General features: G+C 44.8%; 1 protein-coding gene and 1 non-coding gene across 4 annotated transcripts in view; one reads left to right on the forward strand and one right to left on the reverse strand.

The window, feature by feature from the left end:
• The window catches only part of LOC142585122 (acetyl-CoA acetyltransferase A, mitochondrial-like), a 45,688-nt gene extending 26,719 nt beyond the window's left edge, over window positions 1–18,969 (forward strand). For 2 of the 3 annotated variants that reach the window (XM_075695639.1, XM_075695641.1), the window contains exons 9-13: window positions 1,220–1,367; window positions 6,105–6,218; window positions 8,152–8,216; window positions 15,505–15,662; window positions 18,607–18,969. In XM_075695639.1, the coding sequence (XP_075551754.1) occupies window positions 1,220–1,367; window positions 6,105–6,218; window positions 8,152–8,216; window positions 15,505–15,662; window positions 18,607–18,727 (606 nt within the window). In that variant the 3' untranslated portion in view covers window positions 18,728–18,969. The remainder of the gene's footprint in view (window positions 1–1,219; window positions 1,368–6,104; window positions 6,219–8,151; window positions 8,217–15,504; window positions 15,663–18,606) is intronic. The other variant, XM_075695640.1, reaches the window with a different exon arrangement.
• Window positions 18,970–23,554: 4,585 nt separating this feature from the next.
• TRNAS-UGA (transfer RNA serine (anticodon UGA)) lies at window positions 23,555–23,627 on the reverse strand. The gene has a single exon. It is a non-coding gene; the product is annotated as a tRNA-Ser (tRNA).

Here is a 23,627-nt window from a genome sequence, read left to right on the forward strand (position 1 = left end):
GATGCACTATGTGCGAATGGGGATGTGCCCAGCGACACCATACTTGGTGTAACTATTCAAGATTGCAGTGACAGTTTGTCAGAGGGAGGTTATAGACGTGTTGGATGTTTTGAGTCAGCTCAAAGGATTATGAGGTAGCCTTGGATGATTTAGCTTTATTGGAGTGCCGCATAACGTAACCCTTGTGCTGAAACAGTAAGCAAAAATTTCGCAGTTTTTTTTTTCTGCTAAATAAACGTTTACGAGTTGGGTTAACTAGGATTGGTGCATGGTCTCTGCTAATATTTATTCAGAAACTGCATATAACTAAAAATTGCAAACATTTTTCAGTTCCGTTATCCAGGTTTAACTGTATTTGCTGACCAAGCCATTAAGCTTTTAAGGCTGCATTTGCATGTTTGCTTTCTTGCACACTCATATTTGACAATGAAGTTGTGCTTCTTGGGCTGTCGTTGGACCATATAATGGTGTGGGCGTACACCTGCATTGGTAGCTGTGGCTGTTGCATTCTACAGCCGAGCACCAAGTTGCAGGCTGAATGGCTGGATGCAAATTATAGCTTTGAACAAAAATTGCAGGGAACCATGCTGCTGCATTCGTTAAACAAGTGGGAGCAACGTTTAGTAAACTGATGTGTCTAATCTCCGTGCTTATGACTTCGAGCATTTTGTGACATTACTTATTGAGCTTTATTCTTCTATATTTCAGTCATATTTTTATAAGCGCATCAGTTAGCCTTTGCACACATGCATAATGTGTCACAATTTGTTGCATTTATAAAGTTATATTTTGTTGAAAATGATGAGTCGTTTGAATCCAGCAGGACGAAGTTGAGAAAATTGTTCCGTACTGGCTGAAGCAAGTTGAAAATTGAATGTTGTTTAGGAACCAGCATGTGATCCTTGCTGTTTGCATGAAGGAAACCGTGTGGGTTCTGAAACGTCTAATAACTTGAGACTTGCTCAGTGACCTATCTCCTTTCTTTTTTTTTTTTTTTTTTTAATGTGTTGTGTTCTATTTTCTTTTTTTTTTTTCCTGTCTTCCATGTGTATGTTTGTCTGCTCTGCTTTCTATATCTTTCAATTTTATATTTTTAAACCAAATATATGTTGCGTGACCTGTTCAGCACCTTCTTAACGTATCAATCCTGTGTTGCTATGCGCTGGAGCAGTCATCACGAGAGAAAGCTGTGTAACGTTGTGCGATTTATTGTTTACAGGAAGGCATCCTAGCCAAGGAAATAGTGCCAGTGACAATCCAGGGCAAGCGTGGCAAGCCAGATGTCGTCGTAGCAGAAGATGAGGAGTACACGAGGGCCAACTTTGAAAAATTTGGCACCGTGCCGACAGTCTTCCTCAAGGATGGTGGTGCGTAACTGTTGCCTGTTTTATTCCAAGCACATTCATACATGTCACTGTTCCTAGTGACCACGTGTTACTGGACTGCTAAGGTGGTAGTGTAATGCCGTGGGGGAACGGCATTAGGGGCTGACCAACAATTCGCACTCGACGGTGACTGCCAAAAAGTCTGAATAATCGGGAGCTTGAAATACCAGATTACCCAGAAAAAAGCAAGTGCCTTTTCAGAAAAGGCCAATAAAGGTGTGCCATATTCTCAGATCATTGCTTCCAGGGATACATTCAATTTCAAACAAGTGGCACAAGACGCACCGACATATAAGAGCGAAGGCATTCTTGTCGCAGTACCAAGCATACCGTCTTTTCACAGTGGCGCGAATGCTGTTGCTTGTTTACTCGTCCGGTGATAACAGTGCGAAATATTGCTTGCCACTGTGGTTAGGCAGTCCGCAGCCGCTATTTTGTAGCTATGCCTTTTCTGATGCTCTTTTTTTTTTAACGGTTCGTCAGTCTGTGGTCAAGGCAATGCTCTGCCTTTGTTATCCGGTGGGATTACCTTGCCGTGAACGATGGATGATCAGAGTAACATAGAATCAAGCAGAAAGCGTCACTGCAAGATAGTGGCCCGCATCCCACCATTGTCATACTGTCGCTACAAAGTACAGCCAACGCATCCGCCGACTGGCAACACAGCATAACAAAACTGTGGTGTGATAGCCAAATGATTGCGTTTTTGTTCACAACAGTCAAAATGTTCGGCATAGCATCTTGTACTCCCCAGAAGTGCACTCTGCTTGTGTCTTCTGGAATAAAGACGATGCTACACTAAACATGGCACATCATTTGGCACAGTTGAGTAGCTGCAAACAAGTTCTACTTAGCTGACATGATAGTGCAACATGCTTGCTTCTCTCTCTCTCTCTCTCTCTCGTCTACATGAGCACATGAGATGCAAATTTCTTATTACTGCACTCCCTACCCACCCCCACACACACGCCCTTGTCAGCATGGACATTAGGGGGTGGGGTGGTTGAGTTGGTGTCACTTGAATGTGCTAACCAGGAAAACGTACAATCCAAATCCATTTAAAAAATTCGGCAGGCTCAACTGTAGTTGACATCTACAAAAGTGCTGAGTGAATTGTTGCAGCACAGTACGCTGATGCATGTTGATCTGGTGGGTGCCTGAGCGGCCACAGGCACACGTTGTCATTTTTGCAGCTTCAGCAAGCTTATATATGTGCTCCTCGAATTCACGCTTATCGGCAGCTTTATTGGGCGGGGAATTTTGGCGGGAAGCTTTGATGGTGTCCACTCGTCGAGTATCGTTGCAGCACGAGATGCCGACACGTGTTGAGCTCTTAATCCAAGTGACTTGACCTGAGACGCACATTGTTGTTTTAATAGGGTGATATGAAACCAAAACAAAATTGTGCTAGTCTAGGTAAAATTTAGAAGAGTACAAATTTGCTGACCAAACTTCAGAACCAAATTTTTTGTACTGACTTGATTATTAGTGCTTACTGGGAGAACTAAGCCTACTCCATAAGACCAGCATACAATGGCAACTGAAATTTTATTCGTTCGATGAATATATTATGAACGAATTTAAAATTTCCTCTTGCAGTGTTCCATTCTAGCTGAAGCTACCGAGTATCTTTTTTTCAACAGAACATCGTCAGTGTATTGCAGTGTATTGTAGTAAACAGCGAAGGTTTTATAGCATTGAAGCTGTGATATTATTAAACAAAATTTACCGTTTTCTGGCTTTCTCATATGCTTCAAATCTGAAAATGTTAATAGGTCTGATCCAGGGTAGCTTTTTTGCTGGGCCAGTGTCTAGCACAAATGATTTGCCCAATTTGCTTGTCGTAATGTGCAGATAAAGTCTAGTAATTGCAGTTGCCTTTTGTTTATTTTGCAGAGTGTCTCAACAGATTTGTGTTATTGTGGTGGACGGCTAATCTTTGGTCATTCATGGAGCATGCGAGAGAGTCCGAAAGCCTTTGCTTGCATCATGTGCCATGTCAGAGATTCTATGGGCCTTTCTTTATCCTCAACGGAATGATAACAAGTGTTACCTTCATTGGAACGTCAAACCTGAAGCTTATTTTGCATTTGGCTTAGAAGGTGCAAAACTCTGGATTGGGTAGGACGTGACCTGCGATGAGTATCTTCATTTACTGCTTTCCTTTTTGCTTATTAGTAAAATCTTGTAAGAGGAGATGTGGCGATGGAAAATAATTTATTATGCTGATATCAGTTCTGAGCTATCTGCTATAGTTTTTATTTACAATTGGCATTCTCTAAATGTCGTCCCCCAACAAATTAATTAAAATCCCAGAAATTGCTCTGGATTTTGTGATAATGCTCACGAAACTTTATTTTGTGCACTGTAAGCATTAGAAATAAAATGGTTAAACTTTAGTATTCTTTTGCCTTACAAATGACTTTCATAAGAGTTGAATTATATAAATATTTAAGACATGCAGATAAAAATGGACAGTTTCATAGCACTTCTGAATGGTTCAAGACATACATGCAAAAACCATGATTCCACCTTCATCAGTTGCAAAATGGCAAAGAAATGAGTGACAGCAACTGCCCCAAAAATTAAACGCTGTGAAAATGTTTTGCCCAGTGTTTTGTTTATCAGAATCACTGCAAGGAAGCTTTAGAGCGCCTAATGTATAGGTTTGTGCATGGTAACGTAATTAAACATGTGCCGGGGGTTCCTTCTTGCTCCATTTAAGAGGGGACATGGCTTTCACATCGCAAAAAAATGGCCAAAAATTCGATTTTAAAAAAATTCATTTTCAGTTTCTATAACTTTTTCTATCTGATTCCGAAATATCATCACTGTAAACCACATAGAAGTGCTCTAAAAGCTTTTATCGGCCAAGGTGACGAAAAATTTCGCGGAAATCAAGAAAGAATGCCATTTTTCGAGCCACACCATCTCCGGAACGGCGTAACCAAGCATCGCCATCTTGGTCTCGTTGCAAAGCGCATTTCTGTCTTCAAATTTGCCACTTCAGCTACCTCCTGCATACAAAAACAAGCACACAAAGAGCAAATGATTGAGGGTCGTGCCGGAGTCTACGATTGGCCGCGCCCGCCATGTGACTCCAGCACTGTTTTCCATTAGTCCGGCGCTCGCATTGGCTGCTCGGCTCCTTGCGCCTCGAGAGTCTGGAAGTCTCCACTCGCCGTAATCTCGGCGTGTCAAAACGGGCGCTACGCGGACATCGTAGTAGCGTGGCCGATCCCTACATTTATGGATGTCTCAGACCCGCGGCTAAGTATGCCGAGCATCGGCAACGCGGACATTGCGACCAATATTTGTGCATGCAATGCTCGGATACGCGGCTAAGCCTTTCAGCACTTGGTGTTTCGGAATTCATGACCAAGCACATCGCGCATGCAATCCCCGAACCCGTGGCTAAGCATTTCGCGCATATGAGTCTCCGACTGTGATCAAGCACATTGCGCGCAGACATCTCGGACCCTCGCCTAAGCATGTTGTGCATCAGCGCCTCCAACTGCAACTACGTACATCGAGCGTAGTCTTCGAGCCTGTGTCTAGACATATTGCGGGTCGGCACCTCAGGCTGTGCGACTAAGCACATTGAGTGTTGACTCCTTGAGCCCGCGGCTAGCAATTTCATGTGTCGGCACCTCGGACAGCATGGCTAGGTACTTCACACGTCGGCGCCTTGCACTGCAACTAAGCAAATCGAGCGTCGACCGTCAGCAAGCCAGAAAATCGTCCTGTGTGCACGACATCAAAGGGCAAAGACCCAAAAAACCACCTGCAAGCCAAGACAGCAAAAACTGAAATCCTGGTGCATTTTAAAAGATGTGAACTGCCCCAAAAAGGTTGAGAGACGTTTTCTCAAAAGTGTGTTTTGGGCATTCTGCATTGTCTGAAAGGGTAGCATGGGAAAGCCTGGACCAATTTTGATCCTGTTTGTTTTTATGTATTCCCTGAAGTGTGCTTGAGGGTATGAGTCTTCAATAACTTGCTGAGGGCTGAGTTTTTTTTTTTTTTTTTTTTTGCATGTTAATTTGTGAATAACAAGTGCTGGTACAATTAGTGAAGGTGAACATGTTTTGTGTAAAAAAACAAAGCGGTTAAAAAAAGTTTTGGACTGTTGTACCCTGCAGTGCTCTTTTGAGCAAAGATTGAAACTACAGGCGTACAAAACAGTAACGAAACTGTTTCGTTACAGTGCCAGGTTTTCCACTAGTGGAACACATGTAACATTTTGTAACTTGAAAACTAGTCAAGACAGCGTAATGAAACTGTATTTAAGACACTTTCGAGTGTGGCTGCCAAATTTCGTTGCTCTAGGTCAAAGAACAAAAACGTTAACTCTGATCCTCACCTCCCCCCTTAGCTTAAATGAGAAAGGAGGTTGTGAACCACTCCACTTGCTCCGGATCGTTATTGGCTTCCTGCTTATTCATTTTTTACCATAGCTAATGATGCATTGAACCTTTCTTTGGCTTGGGCTTATCCGAAAAGCAGTCCACTGGAGTGAGAAATAGTGTTTGAAATAACCATTGCGTCGTTTTGTCCGTCCAATTGCATTGGACTTTTGCCGAGACCAATAGAGCAGTTTGAATTATCCTTCAATTCGAATGAAGTGATTTTGAATACATTTTGAATTGGGCCAAGAAAGCTTCAGTCAGCTGTTTGGAGCTTCTACTTATACTCATGATTATTACCGTCTCATTTTTCTAGGCACCATCACTGCCGCAAATGCAAGCACTCTGAATGATGGGGCTGCGGCCTGTGTCTTGATGACCCGTCAGGCTGCTGACCGGCTTGGAGTGAAGCCCATTGCACGCATTGTTGGTAAGTTGCAGTACAGCACGTCCATTGAACTTGTTTATGTGGCCATAGCTGTAGGTGCTCAGGAGCACTGTTATAGCAATCAAACCTCTTTAGTACTTACACCATTTGCAGTGGCTATAGGGATGTGCTGATGAGGTCGAGGTTCAAGGTGTAATCCCTGCGGCATACCAGTGAAGGCGAAATACAAAAAAAAAAAAAAAGAAAGAAAGAAAGCTCGTGTGCTGAGATGGCGCATGAAAGAATTTCAGGTGGTGAAAATTGTTTCAGAGCCCTCCGCTGTGGTGCTCCTTATAAGCTACCACGCAGTTTTGTATCATTAAAACCCACAATCTAATTTTTAATTTAGTGCAGTTGAGCCTACAGTCCAACCGATTTACAATAAACTCAATGATACTGTGAAAAATAGTTGCTGTATCAGTAGTTTATGTGGACTCTCCTTTGGTTACCTTAGCATTCGGATTCTAAAAGCCATGCACTGCACTCATCACGGCAGGCTTATTTTTGTCGCTGTTGGATTGGAGCAAGGGGCGCGCTGCAGCGTGCGCGCTGTCGTGCCTCAGGAACATTGCATGGTCACTCCTTTTACTGCGACTGGTTTTTAAGTGTTGTAAGTTATGCTGCTGTTGAAAATGTTTGTTATATTCGGCCGCAGTTTCAATAGGCAGTGTCGGAAAGTCATAAATGCAGCAAGATGTGGTAAACAATAAATTGTTATATCTGGGATTGTGATAAGTCAGCTCGACAGTACATGCGAGCATGTGCCATCCCCAATCGCAGTGCGAGCGCCAAGACACCTAATAACTGTACCGGCAGCCGTTCAGAGCAGTTTATGACGTCGCTGTGATGATTTGCTGCCTTCCTCGCGGTTGCGCGTTCCCGACTGTTCTCTCTCTTTTTTTTTGTGCAGTTCCCCTGAAAAACGTATCAGTGGGGATGTACTGTATTCGTTATAAGCATATATGCTGATATTAGCACAAAAAGATTGCAATCGAGTCTATGCAAAATAAACGTAAGCGGGGTGCCTCAAAGGGGCAGCGAAAGGTATCTTGTGGCGTTTCATGGCCCATTGACGATATTCTATGCCAATACAAGGCATGGCAGCAAAAGTTAATACCATATTTTCCTGTGTAATGCACGTCCTGGTATAACTCTCGCCCCCAATTACAACATCTCGTAAAGAAAAAATTCTTGCATATGACTGTCAGCAATAACTGCACAAAACAGCATTAACTCTTCCACGCTATATCTTTGGCTAGCAGCTGTGTCCCCCACATCTCCAATGATACTGATAATCTGCTACACTTTAAAGGAATGCCATCGAGTGCAGCTCTCGTGATTAGAGTTTTGGTTTGCCAGTGCCGTGTGCACTGTTAGCCAGCTGCTCACTCTGCCAAAACGCAAAGTGCTAATCCAAAAAGAATAAGTGACCACGAAAAGGGGGAGAGGGAGCTTCAGCATGAACCCCTAGGAGATAACGAAACTTGAGATGAACAGTTTGCTTTGTGGTGTGGCTTCACGTCAGTGCCACTTGCGCTGCCATGAAGCCACACCTCAAGGTGAAATTTTCATTTAATTTGCTCGTGGGTTGTACATGTGTGTGTTCTGCATCGCTGATAAGGGTAGGATGCAAAATGCCCACATATGGAGATTCCTGTGGCTTCACGACAAAAAAAAAAAAAAAATCAAATACCGATCATTGTTGCTCCTTTGCAACGTGGTCACATGCCCTGCCACAGTCAGATTGTGCCTGTGGTTTATCGTGGCTGTTGCTACAGAAGCAGAATGCCAGAAAGAAACACCTTCCTAGACTGTCTTCTCTGGGAGGGTTCTAAGGAGCTGGCACAGTATTTGACATGCTTCGATCACATTTTGTGGTGTCTGTACCCTCCTTGTGAACATCTTTGCATTTCTTTTCTCTCTGTTTTCTTCATAGCCTTTGGTGACGCAGCTGTGGAGCCAGTGCACTTTTCCATTGCACCTGCGTATGCAATGCCAAAGGTATGAAATGTTATGTGCTGATGGGTTCTAAGCATTCTAGTTTTTGCAGTTTTCTTGTGCACTTCTAATTGGTTTGGTTTTTTAAAAAGTTATATAAGTGTTCTCTCTAGCAAAGTTGTCATGTCAATTTTTATGTGCTATGTTGGTGTTTGGCACAATGCTGCTGCTCAAGTACAAAATAACAGGAAAATTGCCTGCTGCAGATTCCTAGCATTGCTTAAATGCAGCAGGACCCAAAATAAGTGCACCTGTGCTTCAGTGATGCACAGGTTTGCAAAAGATACTGAAGTCGATAGCAGTTCGTACTTTTGCTGCCTTCACTAACATTTGTGAGTGTTATGGTAGACAATTATTAATGCTTGAAATACCTTTCAATTGCTTAACGTTGAATTTCTGAAGCACTATTCGTTATGGGTGTGCAAACAGAGTAGGTTTTCACTCGAACCAAGAAAAAAGAAACTAATATCGAATCGAATAGCAGAAAATTTGCATTAAATGAGAAAGAGATGAGGCTGTCCGGCAAAGTAAAACATAATACGAAGGATATATGTCAGTTCCCGTGTGCTGAACTCCACCTCTGTGCCTTCATCAACCTGATTGCTCGTTATCATTTTTTGAACTGCATCCTAATGCTTATAGTACACGTCATATGTCATCACCATAATTTTATTATACAGATTTTACTCACTTTGGAGCAACTATTTTTTAGGCCCCTTTACAGCCACGTCACTTCAACTTCATAGAATCCATCACTACACTGCAAAGTCACTAAAACTGGCATGGTGCTTCTTTGGCCATGCCCTTGCGCTAATAAAAACCACACATTCATTCATTCACATTACTTAAGGGGGGACACGGGTCTTTGGCACTAAAAAATCGCAAAAAAATCGAATTTTGGAAAATACTATATTCGGAATCTACGTTCATTATTCTACTAATCTGCAAAGTTTCATATCTGAAACATATCTATTTCAACCGCAATATCATTTTTTTGCATTAAAGGTAGCTCAATTTGTTTAGATGTAGAACCGAAAACGGTGCAATTTCAACGACGCGCAGCTTCCGCGCTATAGCTCCGCTCGCGGCCATGTTGGTATCATTTGAAAGAGCAGTTTTTCGTCTTCAATTTTCGCGCGCCAGCGCTTCTCTCCAGTCACTGGTAACAGTAGAGAAACGCCGCGAAAAAATGATGAAATGCCAGTCGCTATTGGCTGTTCAGGGCACGTGATGAAAAGCGGCTATGCGATTGGCTTAGAGCATCGTCTGCAGCTCGTCTAGAGCGCTTACACGGACGCCATCTTGTCCTGTCGTCGGACGCGAAAGCAACTTACCGCGATGTCAACGAGAAAGTTTGTGTGCCGACATAAGTACGGCAAGAAAAGAAGGTCGTCACTAATTCAGAACATCAGAAGAGTGGCTGAAAGATCGAGAGGCACCGAGGGCGAACTGCAAATCGAAGATGAGCGACTGCAGGCATCGAGCGACGGAGCCGCCGAGCTGCGTACACCAGGATTAGGCTTAGCGGTCCCGTCAACGAGTGACCCTGACGTCGGCCGCGTTCGTCGTGATACAGTGCTCCGGACGCCTTCAGATATTGATGAAGGTAGGAAAAGAGCAGATGCCAAAGTTCGAGAGCTTGCATCGACTGCAGCAACGCAAAGAAAATCGGACTTGTTGGCCCCGAGCGATTCCGGTGGCTGCCCGGCTGACGAGACCAGTTTCACCGTGGTGTGTTTGGAATTGGTGAACACGCTTCTTGAACACCTACAGTGCAAGATATGTGGCGGAAACGCGAAAATATGCCAAGAGGAGCGAGAATACGGCCTTGCCGTAAAACTGTTACTTGTTTGCTCCAACTGCGGTGACAAAGCTACGGTTTGGAGCTCGCCGCGCGTGAACGGTGATAAAAAAGTGAATCCGTTTACAATAAACATTCTGGCTGCGCGTGCCATGCAAGCTACTGGCAACAGACAAACGGCCCTCAACGATATTTTCGCCATCATGAATATTTCTCACCGCGGACTGCACACGAAAACATGGCAAGCCTACCAAAAGACAAAGTTGACGCCCGCCGCGGCTCGTGCAGCCGAGCGACAAGAAAAGGAGAGCGCAGAAGCCGTACGGAAATTGTACAGCGAGCTTAGGCTGGACAATCCCGGGAACATCGCCGTGTCCTACGACGGGTCTTGGATGACCCGCGGGCATTCGTCCCACATCGGAGTCGGCGCGGTTATTGAACTTTTTTCGGGGCTCGTTTTGGACCACGTCGTACTGAGCAACTTTTGTGCTGGTTGCGAACGCGGACCACAAGCTCATGACCCTCTCTATGAAGAATGGAAGGCCAGTCACGTATGCCAAAAAAATACGGACAAGAAATCTGGCGAAATGGAGGTTGAGGCTGGCCTTATTCTATTCAAAAGGTCTTGGGAGAAGCACCAGCTCAGATATACGACTGTTTTGTCAGATGGGGACAGCAGGACGTTCCTTGCTCTAAAGGAGGCTCAAGTCTATGGGTATATAGATATCCAAAAAGAGGAATGTGTCAACCATGTTCAGAAGCGCATGGGGACAGCCCTCCGCAATCTGCTGGCAAAACACAAGGGCTCGAAACCACTAGGTGGAAAAGGGAGGTTGACTGGTGACCTTGTGAACAAACTCAGCTCGTACTATGGCTGGGCAATCAAGTCGCACAGTGATGACATCGAGGCTATGCAAAAGGCTGTGATGGCGACATATCACCACGTAACATCAAATGATAGTCTCGCCAATCACAGCCTTTGCCCCACTGGTCCCAATTCTTGGTGCCGGCAAAATGCTGCGAAAGCTAAAGAAGAGCCAGCACCAAAACATCGTTATAGCCTTCCCGATCGTGTGGCCAAAGCTCTACTGCCTATCTACGAGCGGCTATCTGATAAGAAGCTTCTTGAGCGGTGTGTGCGTGGCAAAACGCAGAATAGTAATGAGAGCCTGCACTCACTAATATGGGCACTCGCCCCAAAAGAGAAGCATGCATCTTTATTCGCCATTGAAGCAGCTGTGGCAGAAGCTGTAATGAACTTTAATGCAGGCCGTGAAAGAACCTCAGCTGGAATTTTACATGAGCTTAGCATGAATCCTGGCCAGCGAAGCACTAAACGCATGAGAGAAAAGGATCGGCAGCGATCAGTCTCATCTGCACACAAACGTGCATCTGCAGACACTGTGCAACAAACACTGAAGAAGCGCCATAAAGGTGGCAGCGATCAAAGTGATTATGCCCCGGGAGCATATTAGTGCTTTGAGAGTGCAAATGTCTTTACATTTCTCCATTTTTTCTAAATAAAGCTTTTTTGTTTGTTTTTTTCACTTTACTCAAAATGCAAATTTTGGCCTCTCAGTGCATCCATAAATGCGATATCTCAGCTCCAATTGCAGATATCGTAATAATTCTTTTTGAAGTGCATAGCTGAATGAATGGAGCACACATTGATGCAAACCATTTTTTTAATTTCCTTTTGACAAATATTTTATATGGTGCATTTTCTCAGTGGGTAATTATCTGTTATGAGACACTCATATTCAATGGGCTTTAATATGGGACATAATTTCACAAACTAAAATCTGCTTGCATTATTGTGTCCCTTATGGTTTACTGAGTCCACAGACACGTACCGTATTTACCCGCGTATAACCCGCCCCTGCGTATAACCCGCACCCCTAACTTTGAACTCGGCAGAAAAAAAAAAAAAAAAACTCGCGTATAACCCGCACGTTTACCTGAAAAAAAAAAAAAAAATGAGCGCTAGAAAGATGCAACTCACACTCAGTGATCATTTCGTTTTCAGAACATTTATTCAAACGACCGCCACCACGTCACTGGTTATCCGATTCTTAATCGACGCCGCTCTCACGACTGCCATCCGAGGCTTCATCGCCACTCTCAAAGACGTAGTCGTGCTCGGAACCATCCAGACTATTACTGATCGCACATTTTTTAAAGCTTTTGCGCACCAAATCGGCCGGTATCGCTTTCCACGCATCCACGATCCACTGGCACAGCAATGGAATATCAGGCCTTCGCACGCGTGCCGTCGGTGTGAGGGCGTACATGCCGTCGGCCATCCACTGGGCATACAGCCGCTTCACGTGTGCCTTGAACGGCTTGTTCAGGCACACGTCGAGTGGCTGTAGCATGGACGTCATGCCGCCAGGTATTATGACGAGGTCGGTGCTGGTCTCGGCAAGGCGAGCCTTCACCGCATCAGTGCAGTGGCCTCTGAAGGAATCTAGTACGAGCATCGACCGGCGTGCCAGCAAGGCACCTGGTCTTCGCTCCCAGATTACTCGAAGCCAGTCACCGACTAGGCCACTGTTCATCCACGAATTTTCTTCCGCACGCACAACGATTCCTGGGGGCAGTGGAATGCTAAGTAGCGTCTTGCGTTTGAAAATCACATACGGGCGCAGTTTCGTGCCGTCAGCCAAAGCGCATAGCATGACTGTGCAGCGCAGCTTGGCATTTCCGCCGGTCAGCACGCTGACTGATTTGGAGCCCTTTTTTTCCATGGTCGTGTCCATCGGCATCTCAAAGTACACAGGTGTTTGATCAGCATTTCCCACCTGAGACAGCAAATAGCTGTGCTCCTTCCGAAGTGCGATCACATATCGTTGAAAGTTCAACAACTTTTCCTCGTAGGCTTCAGGAAGCCGCTGGCACATGGTTGTTCGCCGCCGCATAGAAAATCCATGTCTTCGCATGAAGCGCTGAAGCCATCCACGGCTTGCACGAAACTCACGTGGAATGTTCAATTCCCGGGCCAACTTCAGGGCTTCCATTTGCGCCATCTCAGTCGAAACAGCGTGGCCACGACTTCTCTGCTCCTCAATGAACTTCGCAAGCTGCCTCTCGAGGTGGGGGTACGCGCCAGTCTTCGGACCCCGAAACGCTCGCCTGTTCCGGTTCGTTGCTTCGAGACTCTCTTTTTTCTTCCTCCAGTCGCGAATGCACGACTCGTCGACGTCATGCTGTCTTGCAGCAGCTCTGTTGCCGATTTCTTCGGCAGCGGCTATAATCTTTAGCTTCTCTTTCGCTGTGAAACACTGCCGTCGAGTCGCACTCATGATGCCAAAACAAAGCAGGCAAACAGTGCAAACTGGGGTAAGTACACTAAACAGCGCCTAACGCGAGGCTCAACAATGCTGGCCTTTCGTTGGCCCTTCATCGGCTTGACAAGCGTCGATGACGATGGGGATGGCGGACTACACGGGGAGGCCGCCGCACATTGCGGTGAAGCCGACCCCCCCCTCCCAAGGAAAAAATTCGCAGATAACCCGCACCCCCACTTTTTAAACGCGTTTTTTCACATTTTGGTGCGGGTTATACGCGAATAAATACGGTATATAAAAAATTTTTAACGAGTGATTATTTTTTAATTACTTTCACGCATAATGCCAACTGATTTTTAATTATCTGACGAACTAAGCAAGCTAGAAGGAATGTAATTGCATTTTTGGAATCTGCAAAAGAAACTGAACAAGTTTGCCAAGTTTAACCAAGTTTCATAAAGAAATAAGAGAGTTGTATTTTGATGCAGCATCCCCCCTTAAAGGGCCCCTGCAACGGTTCGGACAAGTTTTGTAGACATGTAGGGTACAGCTAAAGTTAATCATTCACACCACGTCCCACCTCATTAAGGAGGGACGTGGCCCTCAAGAACCGAAAAATCGCGAAAAGGATTTTTGAAAAACAATATTTTTGGGTTGTATGTCTCATAAACTACCTGTTCTGTAATTATCAGCACCTAATTAAATCACAATGTACAAAAAAATGCTGCCTTTTAGGCCATCGCGGCCCACAAAACACGCGCAAATGCCGAAATGAAGTTAAACTTTGTGCACACGCCATTCCCGGCCCATGCGGCCTGCCCGCGCTATCTTGGGGTGGTTTTGACCGTGAATTCATTCTCTGTTTTGCTGCCTTGCAAAATGGCATCGTCGGCGCGGTTGAGGCACGATTGGCGTTTTCCTGCGATGCGATGCGGAGCACTGATTGGCCGGAGCAGCGCATTCAAATCCCGCGGGCTAAAGCGCGCCTGCCAGTGGCGGCGGCTCCTTTGATACCGCACCCGCCACGCTCGTGTCGTTGTTGCCCATTGCTCCATCCGCCTCAACAGACGCCTGCTTGCGAGCTGCTGCTCATCGCCTTGCGTTATCTTTTAGATGATTTTCTCAACCTTTTTCTTTTTTCCGCTAGTTTGCTGCACGCGATGCCGGCAACGAAGCCGAAGACGGTGGAGAGGTTCAGTGGGCGGAAGTGCATTATGCGATTTGTACGAGCATCGAACTTCCGATCTTCCGCAGCGAGTGCCAACTGCATAGACACTTTCAGCAGCAGAACTGTGCTATCAGCTGTCACCAGTCGAAAATCCGACACATTCAGCGTGCCTGGAGCCGCAAGAGCTTTCTAATAAAAAAGAAACATGTTTTCAACTTTAGGGCCTGTTTTCTCGGAATGGATTTTTTCGCTAGTAGTGGAGCTGGGGAAGGCGATATCTCAAGAACCGCTCTTCAGATTTGTGTGCCCTCTTGTTTATTCTCTTCCTGAATGACTTTTCCTGGGGCTAACAGGCTTCTTATTTTTTGAAAGCTGGTGCAGTTAACTTATAATAAGGAATTAATTCTTGATAAATGTGGTCATTACTGGCTACATCAAATTCAAAGTTGTGTTAAAATTTCTTGGAGGGGAAATAAAGAAAAGGGCTTTGTAGCCCCTGGGATATCTATCAAGGGATCATCACAGTGAATTTCAGCTTCCTACAATGTCCTGGCATTTCTCCAGGCTCTTCCTCAGGCATGTACATGAACCACCTAGTTAGACCTCAATAACTCTGGAACTAACACATCTTCCTGAAACACTGCAGTTCCTCATAGTTCGGTGGTGTGAACGCACCCTGAAAGTTTCAACCGGATATATTAAAAAACAAAGTTCAGTCTCCGGGTTAGCCTCCCCCTTTATCGTTTCGATCTGTCTGGTCGGCCTGGTTGAGCTTTGTACCGATAAAGATGCACCAACTACGGCTGGGTCATTCACCGAGGGTACCGGTATTTGAGATATCAAATATTAGATATTCCATCCGCGAACGGAATTATTTGAACTTTCACTATTCGATTTCAACATCAGCGTATTCGCACACCCCTAGTATTTGTCCAATGTTCTTCACATGTTCTTTGATTCTGACATAGTGTCTGGTGGGTGCACTTGCAACACTGCAGTCCTGAGCTGTGTGGTTCTATTTCACCCTCATTCTAGGTTTTGAAGGCAGCTGGCTTGAAGGCTGAAGACGTCTCCATGTTCGAAATCAACGAAGCCTTCAGTTCTGTCGTACTGTGCAACATAAAGCACCTCAAGCTGGACCAATCAAAGGTGAACATTCACGGTGGAGCAGTGAGCCTAGGACACCCGATTGGGTGAGTGTGCTTTTATTTTTGCCTTCTGTAGTTGTCCCATATACATGCAGCATGTGTTGCTATGTTGAACACACCTGCACTCACTGTAGGCGGGCTATGAACTAATAACCGACCGATAAATCAGACACCAATATGCAGACATGCTTGGTAATTCGGACAGCTTCGCGGCACCGCCAATGGCCCCATACACCTGTAAAGATAAGACGACAGATATTTCAGACCGCCACCAGCTCTACATTCAATTATCCAGACTCCATTCGTGGCTGTTAGCGTACACCAACTCTGCTGCCATTATCTCCTCTGGCAACCTCAACAAGTCATCAAGTATTGCCTCAGAGATTACCCGCTAGATTGTGATCCTTGAGGGCTTGCCTTGGTTGCAGCACTGTGCCTCATAGATTTAACTGCAAATGCTGATCTTGAAGGCTTTGCCCGAGTTGTGAGGTTGCAACATCGCGATCATCACATCCATTCAGGCCCCACCGTGCAAGGTCCGCTCCTGTTTGCTGAATTTGCCTTCCAGACAGCTTTGCGTCATTCTTTGCTTGTTTGTTTAGTATGCGTTCCAGACAGTGCTCTGCTGGCTCCAAGAAGTCTTTTTCGTGAAGTTGTTGACAGTCTGCGTCAAATGGCACCATCGGTGCTCTTGCAGTCGGACTCTGAATGAATCTTGAGTTGCAGTCCAAATGAGCCAGGCTTCGCAACTGAAGAGCCTACCACAACAAGCTCAAATGAAGGCATCATTGATGACCTGCTAGGCTACAGTGTGCCGATTGCTGCCACCATTAAATGAAGACTTTGCAGACATCGACAGTGCGGTGTTGTCGTGTGCCGAACTGAATGACGATGAAACAATTGAGCAAGTTCTCCCGCCATCAAACTGACTCTAACCTGAATGATGGTGATGTGCCGTGTGCTCTGGAGCCTGCACATGCGGATCTGACTAGCTTTTGGAGTACTTGCTTCGGCGTACAGAGACAACACAAAACTGGCATAAATACAGGTGAACTTAATTGCAAGTAAGCTCAAGTGCATGCAGCAATCAACCACTTCTTCCTTTCACAGAAGCCTTGAAACGTAAACAGAAACTTTTTTTGGATACTTTTTTTTTTTTTAGTGGACATTCGATAGTTTGGACTTGCTTACGTTCCCCGTGGACTCTGAATTATCGGTCGTCAATTGTAGACACATGATGGCTTTCGTAGCTGATGTAGCCTCCAGCTCACGGCTGTGTGCACTTTCAGCCAGCTACAGCCTAGTTGCTTTCATAGCAGGGGTATATATGCAGTGTCATGGAGAGAGTTTCAATTTCTTTTTTTATACAGTACATACAGCATGCAAGAATGTTGGTTCCGGTTCGTGTGGTAATCAAGCTGCTGGCAGTGGTTGCTTCATTTAGTGCCATTTCATAGCTGCAATCACAGCAGAAAGTAAAAAATTGGATGGGAAAGGATTTCAGCCACTGAAATTTCAGACATTGGCTTTCTGTGGGTACATGGCAGTGCTCCAAATATGTCCGAATGGTTGGGCTTGTCCGAAAAATTGATCTTGGTCATACAGAAATGTATTGTGGCTGAGCTGCTGTGTATAGTAGGTGTCACTTGGGCTCGTGGCACAAGTAACATATGCTAAAAAGTGTTTAGTTCTCCACTGTTTAGCAAATGCCAATCTGTTCGTCTTCAAAGAAATAAGATTTCCTCTGCATGAATGTGCTAGGCCAGTACCTACTAAAACATTGAAGTCCATCTGCATGGCCAGCTCGATAGCTCATTGGTCATCGGTCACAACTTAAATGCAAAGCTTCCAGCACGTGCACAAAGCCTAGAGAACTTGTGTGCCAGTTGCCAACAGTGCGAAGACTGTTGAAGTGAGAAGATTTCGACTCAAATACAGTAGAACCCCGCTGTTGCGTTCCTCACTGCTGCGTTTTCCCGGCTGCTACGTCGTTTTCATCCGGCCCCGGCATAGCTTCCATAGGATCCAATGTATAAGGAACCCCGCTGTTACGTAGTAGCTGTGAAAACATTCCCGCATGATACGTCGCAACTTAGCACCCCGAACCCGCCTGGGCTAAAGTAGGCACCGCGCTCCAACCGCCATTTTGGCTTTTGACGAGTTTTGGCCGGGCTTGGCTATAGAACTGGCTGCAAGAAGCCGCACGCCAGTTCGAGAGGTCACCACTAAGTGGCCATTCGGGAAAAATGCTCTCACTATCATCACTGTGATTACGGTCACCGCATGGTTTTTTGGATGGGTTGACTCGCAGAGGAAGGAAATTCGGGAGAGGCCCTGACGTCACTCTGTGTGAAGCTAAAGTGAAGCCGGAAGTTGGCGTTGCTCCGCCTATTGGGCCAGCTCTCCTCTCTTGTTTACATTTTTCGCGAAACCGCGCCGTGCGCAACCGGGCTGCTCGGACACGCGCGCTCCGCAGCAATACTAAACAATCGTTCGTGCGTTAGCATGATCACTCCAAAGAGGGCAAAATTTCCCGCGGATATTCCTTCGTCCGTTGCCTTTGCCGTGGCGCGGTGACGAGGAGCAGGAGCCGCATGATGCCGGGGAGTTGCCAAATCCTAGCTTTGGAGAAGCCGTCGCGGCTATGGACCTCCTCCGCAGGTACATCGCACCTCACAGCGACGCTGACAGCAATGCGGCCTGCCAGGCTATTGAGAAACGTGTGGCGATATCTAGCGAGCGAAAGAAACGGCAAGCCACCATTCTAGACTTCTTTAAGTCCTGAGCGCACTCTGTGGAAATAAATTGTCTATAGTTGAAGCTGCACTTTTTTTCATTCATTTTCGGAGCTTTCCTCGCTGTTGCGTTTTCCCGGCTGTTACGTTTTTTTTCCCCGGTCCAGTGAAAAACGTATGAACGGGGTTCCACTGTATAATGAAGTCTTCCAACATGCAGATATGGACTAACTGTTATGTGGCCTCTGTTTCAGGATGTCTGGTGCTCGGATAACTGGGCGCATGGCGCTGCACCTGAAGCCGGGACAGTATGGATTGGCTGGGATCTGCAATGGTGGCGGTGGTGCTTCTGCCATACTCATTGAGAAGTTGTAAGTCTGCCTCCGTTTGCATGAGGGCAGATGTATCCACTGCAATTGGCTGGAACCTATGTGCCATTGTGGGACCTCCACTTGCCAGATATCTGGACCATACCTTTTTATAATGGCAGCGTTTAGTATATGCGTCATCACAAATTCGTTCCATATAGCTAAAGCTTCGAAAATATAGGCACGCTAATATATTGTTTTTTTGTACAGATTTTATTGGAAGAAATAAATATAGCACTTTCTTACGCAGCTCTGGTCTCCTTGTTTGATGTTCTTGGTGCACGCAAGAAAATGTTTTGCGAGTATCAAGTCGTGCTGCAGCATGGCCATGGAGCTAGCAGGCTTTCATAACCCTTGTCAATAGGGGTCGTCGGAAAGTATGCTGCCATGAGCATGTGGTGATTTGCTTAAACAGTCATTAGCGGAGATACAATCACTATCGCGAGATTCAACTCTGAACCAGGCACATCTACGGGAAACAGCATTCACTGTAGGAACTGTCACCCATAGATGCGTACAGTACAAGCAACAGCACTCTTCCTGTCATTCGTAAATGATGGTTCGGCGGTACTGAAACCAGCGTTCTTGAAACATGGGACACACATTCTCGGATGACCACTTTAAGAGTCAATAAGGTTCTCAATCACTGCCGAAGGCGTGCCAGCTCACTCTGTGGCCGCCATCTCAAGCATCCCAAGTCCAGATCAGCATTTCTTCATTTATAGAGGGACATGGCCATGCCATTTGAAATGAAACAAGCAATCTGTGAACAAGGTGGCCATGTTTTTCTGGTGCATGCAAACGCTTCTGGCAATTTGCCATTTTTGTAAACAAATATGGTGAAGGGGTTGTATGTGATTTAAGTGGGGAGAACGAAAAGAAAGGTGGTTAACCGAGGGGCCCGATTTTTATTAACGATATAATAAGCCAACAAACAAAAATGCCAATGACAACAGGAAATTACTTGTAATCACTAATTGAAAGAAATTATAAATTAATGGAATTGAAAGTGGATGAAAAAAAACTTGCTGCAGGTGTGGAACGATCCCACATCTCGCATTGCGCATGCAATGCTCTACCAATTGAGCTACCGTGGTGCTGTTTCCCCATCCACTTTCCGTGGTATTTGTGTGTTGCTACTAGAACTAACACTGGGCTTGTACAGTATCATAGGGGCAGTTGACTTTACGGTAAGGCTGAATACCTCCTTGAACCGTAAGTATCCCAAGGAAGGCTGCAAAGATTGTCGTCCTAGAATCAACTTTGCAATGACTAAACAACTAGGAAAACGATTTATAACGTAAAATTGATCCCCATAACTTCCTGTGTCTATCAACTGCTAAAGGCCTGCGGGTAACCATACGTTCAACAATCCAACTTTAAAAGTACGTGTTAGAGAAGTGTGGTTTTATATATGTACTAACTGCTAAATTCAATCAAGATGGTCCTGAAAAAAATTTTCGTGTCATACGCCAAGCAAACAAGACGACCACCCTTGCTTGCTTACATTCTTACTGTTAAATAATATGCTTTCAGTATATAGTCTTGTGAAAGTGCCAGTTTGACAATTGCCAGGTGCAAACTACTGAAGAGCCACGTCTTTTAACTCTCTCTGACCGGGAATCTGTTCCCATGGTGTCACGTCTGGAGGAACTGAAGCAGAAGCTAAATGGCTTAGTGGAAGAAGCTGAGTGTGAAAATATATTTTCAGATATATCCTCATCAGATGATGTGGCTGACTGCACAAGTTATTATCTAGTATGATTCTTGTGCCGAAAGATACGGAAGCACACCAGCTGTCAACAATGCCGCACTGGCTTGACGGCTACAAATAATGCAACATCAAGGCCGGAAGCAGCATTAGTACCGTGCAAGACACGGCGATGAGGATGAGTGCACCCAGACACTTCTCTGTGCATGCTTTTAAAGGAAGTAGAAAAAATATTTCGCAAACAGGCTCGTGAAAGGCACGCATAGGCATAACAATATACAGGGTAGTGGAAAATTAGTTTATCTTCTCCCTATTATCAGCACAAGGTTGATGTTATGTCGCCAGTGCTTCATTATTATGTGGAAATCGGACAGGTAGTTTTGCAAGCAGCTGCGAAACCAAAGAAAAGACAGAAGCTGCGGAAGCTTGTCTAGTATTGTTTCTTGTTTTAAAATGCTGATTGTAATTCATTGTTCCAACACCTTTATGTTGTGTTATGTGCTGTGCTGGTATAAATAATGCACCATCCAAAAAACAAATTGAGTTTTTCTTTTCCTGGTCTATTGTATTGAGCACCATTCTGCTTTCTTTCGCATTATTTAGCATCCCCATGCGATGTGGTTTTCCACAGGGCAGATAGTAGTGTAATTAATCTTCGAGCTATAACTGCTCTTATGGCAAAATTGTTTATTGCATAGGTAATGTCAACACTGTGAATGAAATTATTATGGATTTGTTCCTATTAATTTGTTTAAAAACACAGAAGCATGTCACCTGCTTCAGAGAACAGCTTCATAGTCATCCGTTGCAAGCTGTCGTCCACTTGACTGCATTGTCCCTTAACCCACGTGCATCTTAAAGCAGTCTGCTTCCCGTGTACAGGATTACCGAATATATTAGCGGTGCATGGCAAATATTCTGTTCGGTCAGTTGACCTCAGGTGCAAGGTTGATGTAAACAATATGATACCTTTGCTACGTTCTGATAAATATTTAAGCTTTAATTGGATCACTTAGCTGGTCTTTGTATGCTCTTCAAATGTTCCTGCGCAGACCATCTTTGGTGCTGCACAAAAGGAGTGGCGGTTTCCCACAGAACCCGTTTGTTTATGCTATGGAGTGGAAGTATGTCTTGGCGCACTTTCACTTTCAGCAGTGGTGCACTTTCGCTCTTTATACAACGCTGGCTATAAAATATGTAGAAGTGATCTTGCGAAAACAAATACAGAGCAAATACAATACACTCAACGCATTCATAGATTTACTAGAATGCGGTCACAGCATCGGCTGCCCATCCATTACCCAGGGAGGCGCATCGCCAAGGCCAGGGGTGACTGAGCTTTTTAATGCTGCATACTGAGCCCTTATGCATAAGACTTTTCGAAGAATTCATCTTTAACGTATGCGCACGATATAGCACGACCACACTTTCTTCACAAGCCCCTATGATTGCTTTAATCACGCTCAAGAACCGTACTGCGTAAGCCTCTGGGCGTAGCCAGGCGAGCCCCCGGACACGTGGCGCCACCTTTCGGCACAGTGCAGGATTCTCACATTTTTGATGTGTCGTCACTCCATCTATTTCTAACACCGTGATTTGAGCACTTCGGCAAATTTTGTTGACTCGTGATTTGTGACATTGCCTGTCGAGAGATGCGTAGCAATAATTCTATGAGCATTCCCCAGGGATACTAAAATACTGTATTTAGTCGATTGTAAGGAGGTTTTTTTTTTTCTTTCTTTTTTTTTAACGATTTTCATTTGAATTCAACCCTCTCGTTTCATTCGGGTAACACCAAAATTGACAAGCCTAATGTTTCTACATCCCCTGCTTTTCTGTGTTGCGTTAGCAACTTGTGAAGTCTATTTAAACTTTTTTTTTTTCTATGGAATTGACACCATTTTCACTGTGCTTGTGACCGGTAATACAGTTATGGTGGTGCAGTACTCTGCGGCCTTTCATGCTTTGACTCCATTCATCCGTGGCATTATGGCGACACAGGGCATTTGGTATAAATCAAGTCATAGGTGCTGTCGAGCTCAAACCTGACGACTTGATTCTCCGGTGATAACTTTTGGAGACGTTTCACTTTTGTGAGGCTGAGCTCGTCTGCACACTGAAACCCCTGAAGTATACAGCCGATAGCACTCTTGGGAGCTTGGCAGAGTGCTAGAAATACTTGTCACGGATGCTTTTGGTGCAGTCACGTGAAATTTGACAGAAGTGAACCTTCGAAAGTGATCACCCGAGAGTGCCACTCAAGTAAAGCTCCCGTCTCGTCCTCGGATGATAAGTGAACAGAACCCTCTTCCAAATTGATTCTTTGAATTAAGGTACTATTTCTCTTTCTGTTTATCTTGCGTTAAATTTTCCGGTATTATTAATTTTCTTTCTTTTTTTTTTTCTTTTGATTTCACGGACAGGAAAGTCAGCCCTCACCTTACAATCCCGTTGGAGTTACATTAGCACAAATGCGGTATTTTGTTGTCCTAGGGTTTCATTATTGTGGGGTTTGACCGTATTTCCTCCAAATTTCTTATGTTTTTTTTTTTTTTTTACTGCTGTTTTCGATGGCTCCTCAATGAAGTAATTCAGCTGAGGTATTGGTACCATTTCTCTTTCCATTTATATTGCATTACATTTGGGGTTTTAATAATTTGGGTTTCTTTATTTTAATTTCACATACAGGAAATTCACCCATTGCCTTACAATTGCATTTGAGTTACATTCAAGTAAATACGGCATTTTGTCTTGGGGTTTCATTGTCGCGGGGTTTGACTGTTTCCTCCAAATTTCCTGCATAGTTTACTGCTGTTTTCGACGGCTGCTCAATGAAGTAATTCAGCTGAGGTGCTGATTGAACACTTGGATCAAGTCACACTTGTTGATGATCTTTAACATTTATTTATTGTATAGCTGCCAACTCCATAATTGCACTGTGGAGCCTCAGTTTCCCACGAGTGAAACAATTGCACTACTTCATGTGACCAGTTCAAAGTGTCATATCATAAGAAGCCAACAAACACTGATACCAAGGACAACATAGGGGAAATTACTTGTGCTTAATAAATGAAGTAATGAAACGATAAATTAATGGAAATTAAAGTGGATGAAAAAACAACTTGCCGCAGGTGGGAACCGAACCCACAACCTTCGCATTTCACGTGCGATGCTCTACCAATTGAGCTACCGCGGC

The sequence above is a fragment of the Dermacentor variabilis genome, chromosome 6 (genome assembly GCF_050947875.1).
Source record: "Dermacentor variabilis isolate Ectoservices chromosome 6, ASM5094787v1, whole genome shotgun sequence".
NCBI classification, from domain to species: Eukaryota; Metazoa; Arthropoda; class Arachnida; order Ixodida; family Ixodidae; genus Dermacentor; species Dermacentor variabilis.